The 15,060-nt window shown below is 44.1% G+C and overlaps 1 protein-coding gene across 2 annotated transcripts in view; it reads left to right on the forward strand.

Moving 5' to 3' along the window:
- The first annotated feature begins 343 nt into the window (after positions 1-343).
- Positions 344-15,060, forward strand: part of LOC136943738 (DENN domain-containing protein 4B-like) — a 28,163-nt gene continuing 13,446 nt past the window's right edge. For both annotated transcript variants that reach the window (XM_067237164.1, XM_067237165.1), the window contains exons 1-5: positions 344-485; positions 12,317-12,637; positions 13,929-14,181; positions 14,590-14,659; positions 14,793-14,962. In XM_067237164.1, coding sequence (XP_067093265.1) covers positions 12,336-12,637; positions 13,929-14,181; positions 14,590-14,659; positions 14,793-14,962 — 795 coding nt within the window. In that variant the 5' untranslated portion in view covers positions 344-485; positions 12,317-12,335. The remainder of the gene's footprint in view (positions 486-12,316; positions 12,638-13,928; positions 14,182-14,589; positions 14,660-14,792; positions 14,963-15,060) is intronic.

A 15,060-nucleotide genomic window follows, 5' to 3' on the forward strand; every position in this document is an offset into this window, starting at 1 on the left:
TCTCTACTCTCCTCTCACCAAAACTTGATGAATGAATCCAGACAATAAGATGTATAAATATCACATGTCCAGAAGAAGACGGCTAACAGAAGGCAACAGCTGCATGCATGCGAGAAGACCATGTTACTGCAGCTGTCTAAGAAGGGCTTCACTGTGATAAGAAACAGGGTAATGCCTGAATGGAAGAAGAAATTACCTAGTCTAGCTCTACATTTGAAAATTACATGGCGTTCTTTCTGTCTGACTATCTAACGCTGGTGCTGCACGAGTGTAGGAGCTTACAGATAGAACCCCTCCCTCTACAGCCTCACCAACACAGCAGCAGAAAGAAGCGGACTGATACTGAAACGATATCTGCACTGGCTCAGAATTAGAAGTCGACGTCCATAGTGCACAACACAGCAAACATGGACATCAAATGTCTGAATGTGACTTAGCCATGACACTTAAAGTGTGCTATCGGAATTGTCATCAAGGATTACAAGGTAAGAGAGCGAATTAAATGCGTTGTAATATTTTGTTGCCTGCGCGCTTTGTGACGCCAGTTATTCTAGCTATGCTAGCTGCAAGCTAGCAGCATACTACTACTGTGCTATGAAGCATTGGGAAATAACGCCGGTGCATCAGCGATGACATTTTTTAATCCCACCAGGCTTTTGATGAACAGAAATTACTGGACAAACTAGAAACTAACTACGAGGAAAACCGTTATGAACGGTACTATTGTTGTCCCATGGCATACCAGTTTGGTAATATACCAGCAAGTACTGTTAGCTAGCTAACGTACGGTAAACTCTAGTCTTCAGCCAACCGTGCCTCTGGCATACCCAACACACAGTTCGTTCCCTGCTAGCTCCATTCGGAAACGGGGGTGTGTAAGCAGGGTATAATTATATAAAGAATTTTAACTATTTGCTGGCAAGAAAGGGCCATATATTGTTTCATTTTCGATCCTATGCATATTTCTTGATGCACGACTTACTGTCAAAAAAGCCAAGCCTTTTCAGATAGCCTACTGTAGTGGAATCTATAGCGACCAATGCCAATTTGACATATTGACTTGTCATGGTCTGGGTTTATCAACAGCAACACTGAGGAAAGCACGATCACTTTTCCAAGATGATGTCACAGGGAATTTCTTTCGTTGCCCCACTTGTGCCAGTTCTCAAAAAAATTGCATTATTGTTGCCTATGTTGGGAAAATACCTAAAATAGGTATTTTCATAAATGTTAAGCATTTCTAAGCCTGTTTCTGTGACAGTATCATTATGCCAGTTAATTAAGTAGGCCTCTTATCAGCATGCTTGCAGTTTTGTTCAACCACTGAAAAATCATCTCTCGACAAGAGACCGTCTCTCTGTTTGACATGATGCGTTCACTCAGAGCGACACAATCATTTTGAAAGTGTGCTGTAGATGTGTTGGACAAAGGTTCACAGATTGTATGAAATTGTAGAGTCAAGGCTAGAACAATACGATTTCACAGCGATAAGAGAAGCACTGGCGAGGAACAGATGACTAAACCTGTCATGAAACGAGCCGCTCAACAACATAAAACACATGGCCTACTTCTAAAGAGATCAAATGTGTTGATCTCTGCTCTTGAAGACAGTAACTCGCATTCTTTTCAAACCTCCGCTAGCCTGATACTACAGGAGTCGTGTAGCTGAGATTGAAATCACTCTTGCTGACATGCCGCCTCTTGTTCCACCATCGCAACTTTGCTATAAGTACTTGCAAATAAAGGGGAATGGAACATCAAAGCTATTCCAGCCATTTGAATTTGTTGACTAGTGTCAGACGAGAGGTGCAATCGGTCATCATATCAATCTTTTAAATGTCAAGTCAAAATGTAGTTTCCCCATAACATTTTATTGACCTTCACAGTACCTACTTGCCATAACTATACTTAAGATCTGTACAAGTTAAAGTGAGATTTAACGTTCATTAGTTAAGCTGCATCAACTTCTATTTAATTATAGATGGTGTATTCTCCAGACCTGGCTTCTTCTGTCACTTCTTAGCTACAAACCAGCTTCTCAACATTCCACCTTTTAGTGTTTACTTTGCATCTCCTAACATGTACCACTATCTTTGCCAGTACATCTCATCTCAGCAGTAGGTTGTTTTCTGTGCTAGGAAAAAAATATGAGAAGACTCAGTTCGGGATAACCGTTACATAAGTTAACACAGTTAACCTTGCTATGTTCTGAAATGAAAGCTGATGTTGTTGTGAGAAGAATAACAATGGCTTCTCTTCAGAAGTCATTTTTAAATTGGTAAACTCTGAGCCAAAGCTGTCTGACACCATCAAAGACTGTCCTGACTCCTGCCCAGTCATCTCAGTTCTGCCCTATCGTAACCTTTGGCTTTATTTCCAACTCATTCTGCAGTTCTCAATACCCCTTAATAGCTTGGTCCTATGTCACTTCCCCTAATGTATTTAATAGCATTTACTTACCACCCTATAGCTGCACACACAGGTGTGGGGAAGGTTAGGGTTGTGTGTGTGTGTGGGTGGGGGGGGGGGGGGGGGGCGGCAGTGTTGCCACAGTTACTTTGAAAAGTAGTCAGTTGGCTGAGCGGTGAGGGAGTCGGGCTAGTAATCCGAAGGTTGCCAGTTCGATTCCCGTTCATGCCAACTGACGTTGTGTCCTTGGGCAAGGCACTTCACCCTACTTGCCTCGGGGGAATGTCCCTGTACTTACTGTAAGTCGCTCTGAATAAGAGCGTCTGCTAAATGACTAAATGTAAATGTAAATGAAAAAGTAATCTGATTACTCCTTTAAAAAGTAACTTAGTTACTTAACAGATTACTTGATTTTAAAAGTAACTACATTAGATTACAAGTTACTTTATTAGTTACATTCAGTAGCTGCCGACAACACCCCCGCCGCCTCAACATAAAAATGACAACCGGTTTTGCCAACACTCACTTTATTCATGTTTCTTCAAATTTGACGTTGTGTTTTTGTAGCTTGATAGCACTTTGTCGCCACCAGCACAGAGTGTACAACAAACCTTGATATTTCCATCTTTAGCTGACAAATACTCAAAATAGTGATTGTATTTCCAACTCGAAAATGCGCATCTCTCTCTTTCCTCCTCCATTGTTGTTTGTGTCGCTGCGTGGTAGGTCTATGTATATACACGTGACGTGACCCTCAGGCTGAAAATGAAACTTAATTGTCGCATAGGCTAGCTACATGACTTCACTCCAAGAGATGCAAGAAGAAATCAAATATATATTTAACTATTAATGACCGTGGATCTTGGTTAGAATTATCACCGTGGAACATAAGGGTCCTGGTCTATGTGGTGTTACAAGGTCCCAGGTAACAGAGTTTCCAGCAGATGTACCTCCAGCTCATAAATGTCTGACTAAGAAAGTGAACTTTGTGGTGGAGAGATGTGAATGACAGTTATAGGATTTGGTTGGTCTGGTCTTGGTTTGGACATCATGCCTCCCTGAAACAATTGTGGCCCATATTATTTAGACTGTAATCAAACCTATGTCCTTGAAGTGATTGGCAGTGGCCTTTCTGTCTGACTGTCACCTTAACTATGCTCTTGGTTGCTCTTCTAGGCTTTTGTTGTGATTTGGACTAGATTCTCCTGACCACCGTTGTGTTGTTCAACATAAGCCAAATCTGTAAATCGAAGATCACAGATCATCTGTCATGGATCAGCCATGCTCATGAAAATTTAAAAGGTTTCAACGCTCTTGAGTTGCTGTTCTACGAGTAGCTCAACAGCCGTAGAGCCCTGGGCTCCATCGGAAAAAAGGGACAGCCTCAATAATCTATTGCCATCTGGGCTTGATGCTCCATATTTTCATATTAACTTTACACTGATGTACTATCTAATTGAGTCATGATTAATGTTGCGCAGTATCAATACAGTTCCTTTCAAAGAGCAAAATGGTAGTCTTTAAATTGTATGTAAAATGTAGGCTGCATGGCACCTTCCGAGGAGCAAAAAAGAAAAGAGATTCGGGCAGCAATGCCATGCGTTGCAAAACAATGGATGACCTAGTGTTAGTTTGTAGGCACTGACCATGGAGAAACAGTCCAGTGTCATCGCATGCGGCCACTGCACCAGCGTCATTTATAGACCATCCTCGCATCTCTGCGTCAGTGAATAACTATATTTGTCCACTGAAACTGTGTGATCGTCCAACTTCTGCCAGCTAAACCAAACCTGGCAGCCGCTGCAAATAAATCATCCTCTTTCTATCCTGCTCTTTGTCTTCCCTCCAACATCCATCCCTTTAATCCTCCTCTGCCTTCCTCTTTTTTCTTCCCACTTGATGACTTAGAGGTATACGCTGAAAGTTTCTATCTAGATACACACGTGCGCACAAACACACACATGCACAGATCCTGTTTCTCTGTAAGAGTCAAAATCCCATTGCAGCAGTGTGTGCTGTAGGTCACTCACTTCTCCCTGACTCCTCTTCTTTCAGTGATCTCTGCCAGCTAAAGGCACACTTTCACCTGCATTCAGCATCGCCACAAGTCTCATCGCACCAGGACAAGGTGCCAGGAAAAATGCCCATACCTCCTCATTATCATTATACAATTTAAAAGTAGGATTTTAACGTCATGGGCGTTCTGTTTGTGAGTGTTATACAGATAGACACACTGAACACCTTACACTTTCTCATAGACCAGACCCCTTGACTTTCTGCTTTGTTTACCTTGACAAGTGTAATCCAAAAAATAAATAACCTTACTTGGCGATAGCCTCATTGCAAGGAGTATTTATAGCCAACTTCTGATCTCTCCTGTTCTAATCTCCCAAGTTTCTGCCATACTTTTATTACCTCCATTTTTGACAGTTACGGCTGCCATATTCTTTGTCTGTTAGCACCATTTTTTACAATAATTCCTTGAATTTCTAAGAATAGGAAAAGAAACCCCAAGAGGCAAATTCTCATAGTGGATCATTGTTGACTAAGTGAGATATTGATGCGGGGATGGGTTTCATGTGAAGTTTTCAAGCAGAAGCAAAGAGAAAGAGGAGGTGCCGTAGAAGCAGTCGAAGGGTCTCTTTATTAGCGAGCGGTAGTGAGTGTATTTCTGAGTAAGTTTTAAATAGACTCGCCTGTGTTTGAAATAACTGTTTCTCATTAGTGCTGCTGACTGTCAGAGGCAGTGGGACCCACGTGTGTCTACAAACCCCACCGCTGCTGAATGAATGGGGTTTCAACAGAAAAACACCCAACATAAAGAGGGTAGATGAGGCCAAAGTCTCCGCTAAGCCCATTCAGTGTGGGGCTTCGGATGAACCCAGGAACATTTCTAGAATGTTCTTTAAACTCAGGAGGCTGCTGTCATCCTTAGTTGGTGAAGACAGCGGTGTTGAATTTCAACACAACAGTGTTGTGTTGCTGCCTGGTAAACCGGCTTGGTTGAGCATGTCCGAAAGCCTAGTTCTGCGTAGAAAGGATTCTTGACCTTGTTTGTTTGGTTGTGGGCTGGGAAAGAGAGAGGGAGCGAAGTGGCAAGCAGGGGACATCACTGTTCCTGATGGCCTAATGTGACTGTGCTCAGACCGTGAACACTAATGACTGGCCTTATGTATTTCCCTATTTGGTTATCAGTGCCAGTCTACCTGAGGAATTATGGCACACTTTATTGTGGGGTGTTTATGGTCTAGATGTGCAAATAATGTTGTGTAATGCGTGTTGGACAGAGATTTTAGACAGATAGCATAAATGGCAGGATCAATTTGTATATATGTATTTATATATATATATACACAAATATGTTCGTTTCCAATATGTAGAAAATCAAAAGTGGAAAACTATTCTAATCGGACAAACAATATTCTTAAATCAAATTTAAATGTATTTCATGTTCTAAATGAAAGAATAGCCTGTATAGAGTAAGCCACTCTATACCCATGTCTCAAAATATCTCTGGCTTTGCTGTGGGTGGAACTCTATGACACAGGCCTTGTTTATCTACCAAGGCAACAAGCTATTTATGAGTCTGCGCTGAGTCACGTTTTGTTTCAGACATGAGTGTACCGTGTACCACCACTCACGGTCTGAATGGACTGTGTTGGAGCCACAATTCACTTTGCATTGATTAGGCACCTAGATGGGGTAGCGAAACAGCCTTTTTGACCACAAACAAACAACCATAAACTCCTGCATTGTAGAATAAACAATTCGGGATGAATTTTGTTTGCACTGAAAAGCCACAGGGAATATTATAATTTTTCTTCTGGAATTCTAACTCGCCGCGTTTGCTTTCTTAGATTGTGAGACATCAACCCCCTCCAGCTTGATCAGTGACTATTTGAAATGAGTACTTTTGTTATTTAGTTACTATCTTGAGAAAATGTAAGCCACTATAGACTGGCATTGGCTTATGGAAACAGGTGTCTGATTTTGTATAGTTAGACAGTTGGCTGGATCCTCCATCCATAATTAAGGGTTTTAAGTCAAGGGAAAAGTGCTACCCCAGCCCTCTGCTGTGCACTTGTCTGGGTGGATTCTTTCAAAAATGTACAAACTGCAGAAATAGCTTTATGTTGAGAGAGCTATCATCTAAGGTGCTTTTCTGTACCATACAACCATAACTCCAAAATTCAGTTTTAGGTCATGTAGTGCGTGTAGTACTACAGTTGTGAAACAGCAACATGTTGACCTCTAATATTTCTCTTAAAAGTCTGATCTCTTGGCTCTACCATACCTAAACACATTGTTGCTGTTCTGGGTGGTTGTTTTAACACGGCGTTCCATAAGACAGGGTTTAGAGTAAGGATTATTTGACTCAACTAGAAACCCATTTTCCGACGAGCTCTACAAACAGAAGACAGCCTGAAAGGGAAAGAAGTGACAACATACTCGCGAAACACCCATATTTCTCTGGGTGGCTCTTGTGTCAGGAGTTTTTGCTGACAGCGTCTGACATCCCTACTGTTGAAACAGACTGGTAAGATAATGCAGTCTCTCACAGTCGTGACAAAGCTGAAGATGATGCCACTTTTTGTTCACAGCTCTTCTTTGTACCTCTGTGTGTGCGTGCGTGCGTGCACGTTGTGTGATGTGTGCACCGTCTGACACTGTCACGTGCTGACCCTGGTCACAAAGGGGTCGTTGTAGGCCAGCCGGACCCCTGTTTGGAGTGACATCGTAGCGAAGCCCCTGACTTAACTTGAGCGTCAGCGTCCCACCCACCCACACATGCTAACACACACTCTTTATCTGGCTCCATTGTTCTCTCACTCTCCCTTTTCTCTCTTTCTATCACTTACAAATAATACCTTCTCTGTTCCTCCAGCTAGAGTTGAAGGTTAGGCTCAACAAAGGAGGTTTGCTTGTCAAGAGCAAAGACATCGCCTAGCACTAGCATTCATATCAAGGAGCCTTGGAGTGTTTTTGAGAGTTCTTTGAATTATTTTCGGAAAAGTCTCATGTCAGTGTGGTTTCTCCAACAAATTTTTTCTGGTTGGGAAAATAGTCTATTATCGCCTAAACAATCATTATTTATTTATGTACTGTACATAATGACATGAACTAGGTGTTGCTGTATATTTTTATAATGGTGTATATTATCTCCTTATTCCTCTACTGTTACCATTATAGAGTAGTTATCTGAACCTTGGAGGTTGTGACTAGCATCTCCATGGTGCTGGCATAATAATGTGTGAAATGACAGGCTAGAGACCCAGCCGTGTGTAGGAAATGCCAAAGAGATAGACTAGTGCCAGACGGGGGAAGGAAGGGTGGCAGGGGGAGGATTGCTAGATGCTAAGCCCAAACAGAGACTCTTTGTCCAGGCAGTTGGGAGGCTGAGGAGTCCTTATCAGGTGCTCACACCTGGGAAGGTGTGTGTGTGTGTGTGGGTGGTTCACCAGCTGAGATGTATTGTACGGGGTGTGTCCCATTGTACACACCCCGTACAATACATCTCTATCTCTCAACTACCTCACAAGATGAAAAATAGACCATCCTACACAGTCTTCCTTTACACAGTCTAACTTGCCCACCTCTGAACACACACTCACACATACGCCCACTCACGCACATAAATTCCGTGCCACAAAGAGATTTGTGTACTCACAGCTTCCTTATCACTTATATGGGGTTTAAACTCCTCAGAGCTGTCTAAAACTCTATTTTTGTCGGTTGGTAGTGTATTGAGGACAATAGACGGAGGAAAAAGACTGGTAACAAACGAGGAAACCAAAACCACTTTTTCTCGTGATCTTTTTACAGCGACGCTAGTGTATATGGTCATGTCCTGTGTTACAGAAGCATCATCTGAATGTTTGAGGAAGATAAAAAAGATTGTGGTGGTCCAGGGGTATGGAGGCTCTTGGAGTTTCTCCCAAGGTTGTAAAGACTATCGGAATCTCCTCAAAGGTTCTTGCACAAGAACATTTTCAAAAGTTCAAGATAATGCCATTCCAGAATTATATATATATATACATATACATATACATATATATATATATATATATATATATATATATATATGTGTGTATGTATATATATGTATATATAGGGAGGAATATTTTGGCCATATCATATATATATATATATATATATATATTTTTTTTTTTACATATGATCTTTAACGTAGGTCCCTGACTCCCGGTGCATAGCTTGTTTAGATGTTATATAATGTCATGCCTCTGGATGTTTTTTTTTATGTGAGTCGCATGCAAACTCACACAAATGTAGTTTCAGGTGTGAATGCTGTAGGCAAAGACAAAGAGATAGCAAAGGACCCATGAAGCTTTACTTGAGAATGGTTTTAAAACGTAATGCTGGAAGCAATGTTTATTTGATGACCAAGCTTCAAGCCGCAATTGCACTGAAACCCACCATGGTCCAAGCTTCTGGCTCCAATGTCCCGCGTAGCAGTCAGTGGTCATGTTCTACTGCCCCTCATGTCTGCTCTTGCCAGGGTGCTGTTCAGCTGCTGATGCTCTCTGAGGTATCCATCGCCCTGGCCGGGTGATACCCCCATTAGCTGGCGTTCATGTCTCTCTCTCTCTGTCTCTCTCTCTCTTTGTCTCTCTCTGTCTCTCTCTCTGTCTGTCTCCCTCTCTCTGTCGCTCTCTATCTCTCTCTCTCTCTCTCTCTCTCTCTCTCTCTCTCTCTCTCTCTCTCTCTCTCTCTCTCTCTCTCTCTCTCTCTGTGTCTGTCTCTCTCTCTCTCTGTGTCTCTGTGTGTGTGTCTCTCTCTCTCTGTGTCTCTGTGTGTGTCTCTCTCTCTGTGTCTCTCTCTCTCTCTCTCTCTCTGTGTGTGTATCTCTCTCTGTGTCTCTCTCTCTCTGTGTCTCTCTCTCTCTGTGTCTCTCTTTCTGTGTGTCTCTCGTCTCCTTCCCCCCTCTCATCTCTGATTGCAGTGAGCGTCATTCAGGAAACTGGATGTGGTGTTTAGAGGAGAGTTCTCAGTGGTGAAACTGACAGCTTTCTTCACATGGGTCTTACCCCGAAACACTTTTAGCTGCAAATATGTAAGACTGTGGTGTATTACCGCTGTGGTAACAATGCTAATCGTGACAGGATTGTGTCAAAGGTTCTTGTTGAGAAGGTCACTGAACCTTTGTCTAGCTTGTCCTGTCCTTCGCTCTGTCTCTCTCGCTTTCTTTCTTCCTTTCTCTTTCTATCTCCTATTTCTTTTTCTCGTTCTTTTTCTCATTCTTAATAATTTTTTTCATGATTTGGGCTTGAGTATGAGTGCCCATTTTCCTGCTAGAAGGTTACCACACACAAAAGAAACTATTAAAAAAATGGATAAGGGAACTATCCGTGAATAGATCAGCAATTTCTTAACATGAAGTGACACCCAGTTTTTTGGTTGTCTTGGCAAATTTCTATGCAGCCTCCTCTCCCCGCACGGCACTTACATTTAGCTTAACCCTCAGTGATTTATTGATAATTTTGATAAAAATATAGGCCTCATTCTTTACCAAGAATGATGCATTTCATAGTTTCCTGTGGGAGCCTATTACCACAAGAAGTCACTGATGTTGCCTGGAGATTGAGCAGGAAACAGACTGCCAGTGTCTTATTTCCTGTTTGCCGGTTAACCTATGAAGCCGGAACTTCCAATTTCCTCTACTTTCGCTCTTTTTCAAGGCCTTTTCGAACTGTCACACGTTCACAAACTAATAAGGCACAAGGCTCATTCAGTTGTTGACTCTTTCTAACAAGACCTGATACTCAGGGAACACAAACAAAGATGTATTTTATTCCTCAGATTATTCTGAGTGTTCATTTATTTAAGGCCTATTCTATTGTGTCGCCTCACATACTCCTCCCACTTTTGGCGGGTTGACCTAGTAATGGTGGAAGGCCCTTATTCAACGCCATACTTCGCTTACTAATCATTTCCTCTTAGGGGCTATACATCCATTGGATACATCCACTAAAAGCAGCAGGGGGATTAATGAGAATCAGTACACATCAGAGTATGAAATTTACATATTTTTGGGGGGGCAATTTTTGCCCCCACTGACTGAAATCCAGGGGCATAAAAAAAAAATTGGGGGCACTTTTTGAAAATTGTGAAATAACATTTAACCTTTGTTCAAGATAATACATATGCTTATTTAGGCTAACAGTATATGAGCAATTGTCACCAAATGGCAAAAATAAGACTATTAAGCAGTAGTCTACAGATTCAAAGTGTTTTCTTTGATTATTTTTCTTTATTTATTTTTGCTTGGCAACGATTGACGCATTCGCATTTTCAACAAGGACGTGCATCTTAAAACCGTGGTCTGTCAAGCTTGGTGCACTTGGTGTAAATTCAAATCACAAAGTCGGACGTATGACCGACGTAAGAGTTAAGACCAACTTTTTTACGCCCAACTGGTGCACTCGGCTTATCTGCCTGAGCTCTCCTCTGCTGAGTCCCTTGCTTTGTGACGCGTTTGGCGTCACAAAGCGAGCAGCGAGTGCTGCTGCCTGTGGCAATGACCGCTTCTGCCTCCGGAGCAAACATCGCATTTAAGTTGTTTTTGAAGCAAATACTGGATCGATTAAAACAATTACAAAACGTTTGTTTTGGGGGCAATTTTTGCCCCTCTCCTAGTGATATCAGGGGCAAAATGATATTTCTTAGGGGCATTTTTGCCCTTTGCTCGTGTATTTCCGACACTGGTACACATGCTCTTAATTCATGCTCGGTCAGTGCTCTCCCTCTCTTGTGTTCTGTTTCGTGGTCGCTCGCCCACTCTCCTGGTCTCCTCTCATGCTCAGTTGTCTCTCATCTCGTCCACACGTCCCCATCGTCTCTGTCTAGAAAACCTCCTTGGTGGGATCTCTCACCCACTCTCTTTTTTTCTTTTTCTCCATCTCTCCCACTTGGGTCTTTCTTCGCTCACACACACACACACTGCCCAGTCATCACAAATGCTTTTTTAAAGCAGGACAGACTGCCATGGCTGCAAACACTTGGATACTGGTCAGTTACACCCTTCCACATACAGACAGACAGACAGACAGACAGACAGACAGACAGACAGACAGACTCACTCACTCACTCACTCACTCACAGCACAGGAAGAAGCCAGCTGACGCACTAATAAAAAACCCTTACAATATGGTGGAGAGGTTAGCGGACAGGGAGGGGGAAAGGCCGGGTTACATAATAGTAATTGTAGCAGTGAAAAGCCTGTGTGTGACACAACAGTGGAATCCTGTGTTTACGACCATCCTCGCCACAACCTCGTCTCATCCTAACCCCACCCGCTTTGGTTGGTTTAATCACACATTGATTTTGTTACATTGCACAGTAAAGGGAAAACATCTTCTGTCCTCTCTCTTTCTCTGTCTGTCTGTATGTCTGTTTCTCTCTCTGTCTCTCTCTGGGAAATAAGCAGGTGATTTATATGCTTCAACAATACTATCTGTAAACAACCCTTGCTCACCCTGATTAATATCAGTACACTTACACACAGTGTATTTACACATGACTATAGATAAGTTATCTCCCTCCAGATTCAACAGTTTAGGCTTTCTTACTCCTTACACACTCATACCAGTCTTGCTAATGTTAGTCATCTGTGTGTAAATGCGCTTGTCAGTGACTGGCTGTATCCTGCATAATTCAGCTCCTAGTCTGCTTTGCATTTAATGGTTCTCTGCTCACCTCTTGCAACCTCCCTCCCACCCCCCTTTTATTTTTCACTCCTTCTCTCCCCATCTCCACTTTTTTCCTAATTTACACCACCTACAATTTTTGCCCCACTATCTTCTATCTCTACCACCACTTTGAACAATTTCTAACCCCACTGCTTCTTATTTCCCCCCTCTTCTCCCCTCCTCTCTCTTTGCCCCCCCAGCTGCGGGCAACCAGGCGGCATGACGGAGGAGAAATGCCCCCAGCTGGTGGACTATTTTGTGGTGGCGGGGCTGACGCCCGGGGTGTCGTCGGCGCCCCTGGACGAGGAGGGCCAACAAAGGGGCGGCCGGGCGGTGGAGCCCGTGACCGACCTGGCGGTGATCGCCCGCGGCCTGGGCGAGGAGGTGCCCGAGGGCTTCACCTGCATCGAGAAGACCCAGGCCGGCCACCCGGCCGAGCTGAGCGCGGGCCTCATCAACAACCCGCACATGTACCTGTGCTACCGCCGCGGCCACGACAAGCCTCCCGTCCTCGACCTCGGGTGAGCGATGCACCTCGGGGGCTTTTCGAGGCGTCGAATGTGTGGGAGTCAGATGGCTGAGTGGTTAAGGAAGCGGGCTAGTAATCAGAAGGTTGCTAGTTCGATTCCCGGCTATGCCAACCAAATGACGTTGTGTCCTTGGGCAAGGCACTTCACCCTACTTGCCTCGGGGAGAATGTCCCTGTACTTACTGTAAGTCGCTCTGGATAAGAGCGTCTGCTAAATAACTAAATGTAAATGTGAATGTATTTTCTTGTGGCGTTTTGGTGACAAAGCCCCTTTTAAAGGTCCCTTGACATGCTGTTTGTGGATGCTTTTATATAGGCCTTAGTGGTCCCCTAATACTGTATCTGAAGTCTCTTTCCCGAATTACAGCCACTATGAGCTGTCCCACAATGAGCTTTCCTCAGGACGTGGCGTTTCTGTGTCTGTAGCTTTAAATGCTAATGAGGAAGAAAGAGGCGGGGCAAGGTGGAGGGTGGGGGTGTGCTGGCCTGTGTCGAGACAACAAGGTGAAATGTATTACTTTGTATATATTCCAGGTGCAAGAAGATAGAAGCTAAGCATGTTTAGGCTCGTCTGATCACCCTGGTTTGCAAGGGTGCACACACATAGTCATTTCAATGAGGGGAAAGGCGGATATCATGCGCGCCATTACACCAACAGCAGAACTGTTATCCAAATAACAAAGAAGTGTACAACTTTCGCGTTACAGTGTGTGTATTAAGACACTGGTTCTTCAGAGGCTCGGATGAAGGAACTAAAAAAATACTTTGAACATCCAAACACTGAGCAACTGTTATGCTTCTTTTGTTTGCAAGCCATGATGTCCGTCTCGAGGAAAAAACGATATCGCACTCGCACGGTCGTATCTCAGTTTCTCATGGGCGGGCCAGATTCTCTGGGCGGGCAAGGCAGAGAAAGGGGAGGTAACCTTCCCTCTTATGACGGCATGAGAGGAACATTTTCAAAACCGAGCGTTTGAGCTTTCATTTTATCAAAGGCGGAGAAGAATACCCAGGGCTTGGTTTACACCTATCAAAATTTCTAGCCAATGGGGGACCAAAGGCAGGCCAGGGGAACTCATATTAATGTTAAATAACCTCCTAAAGTGAAATGTTCATGTCATGGGACCTTTAATTTGAGGGTGACACAACCGATTCAGGGACGGTCGAATGTCCGTGCTTTTTGGCTTGGTTTAACAGGATGGAACCACTGAAAGCACCATCAACAGTCCCATATGAGACAAATTGAGATGCACCCATTAACAAGATCCCCCCCCTCCCCCCAGGGTCCTCTACGAAGGCAAGGACATGGTGAAGCAGGGCTGGTTCGTGATCGAGACCACCCCCTACAGCCGCTCTGCCAACCTGAGTTCGGGGGGGCCGGCCGCCCACCGCACCTTCCTGACGTACAGGCGCGCCCCCGACTCCCAGGCCCTCCACACGCTGGGCGTGACAGACATCTCCCTCCTCCTGCCCAGCAAGGGAGAGGTGGCCCCGCACACGTTCTGCAGGGTGGACAAGAACCTCAACACTGGCATGGTGAGGGACGTCAGCAGCCACTTTAGTTGTCCCCCCGCTGTCTAAACTTGAATTGTCTTGTCTCTCGGCTTAATAAGTCCTCCGGGTGCTCTTATTTACTGTCCTCGTTCTTTTCTTTCGTTCTTTTATTTCTTTCACTCTAGCTCTCTTTGTGTCTTGCTGACATTCTCTCCTCTCTTCTTGTGAGCAGAAGTGCCATCAATTCTGGGCAGCAAAGCATTCGTTTCCTCTCCTGAATCATCTGTCGCCGTTTCATCTCAAGTCCTTCTCCTTTCTCTCGCTCTGTCACCCTTCCTCTTTCACTGTTTCCTATTTGGGTCTTTCTTCCCCTTTCGAGTGATTCACATTTGATTTAGCAACCAGGTGGACTGTCGAGAGTATCTCACTGTTATTGTGTTGGCTTCACAGTGGGGTCCAGCCCTGTATCTGTGCTATAAGAGAGCGGTGGCCAAAGCCAACGCCCTGGTTTACGAAGCAGGTGAGCGTGTGTGTACACGCACAGATATAAAACCACTTGGTGAAATTGAATCATGGATGCCTATTAATCACTCACTATACATCTAAAGTGTAATTGACTAAGATGCAGTATGTGTGTGTGTGTGTGTGTGTAGGTCTGATCAATCGGTACCCGGAGGCCGATCTGGAGTCGTTTCCTCTGCCTGAGTCGGTGCCCATGTTCTGTCTGCCCATGGGCGTTACAGTGGAGAGCTGGCCCCTCAACACCAAGTACCAGCTGCCCGTGTTCTCCACCTTCGTCCTCACCAGCGCCTGCGGGGACAAGGTCGGCACCCCCCGCCGCCATTCACTCTCTTATCTTTCCTCCTTTATATCTCACTCACAACACACACTGTAGTTGGCATCGATTTTGTGAACGTCTAG

The sequence above is a fragment of the Osmerus mordax genome, chromosome 6 (genome assembly GCF_038355195.1).
Source record: "Osmerus mordax isolate fOsmMor3 chromosome 6, fOsmMor3.pri, whole genome shotgun sequence".
NCBI lineage: Eukaryota > Metazoa > Chordata > Actinopteri > Osmeriformes > Osmeridae > Osmerus > Osmerus mordax.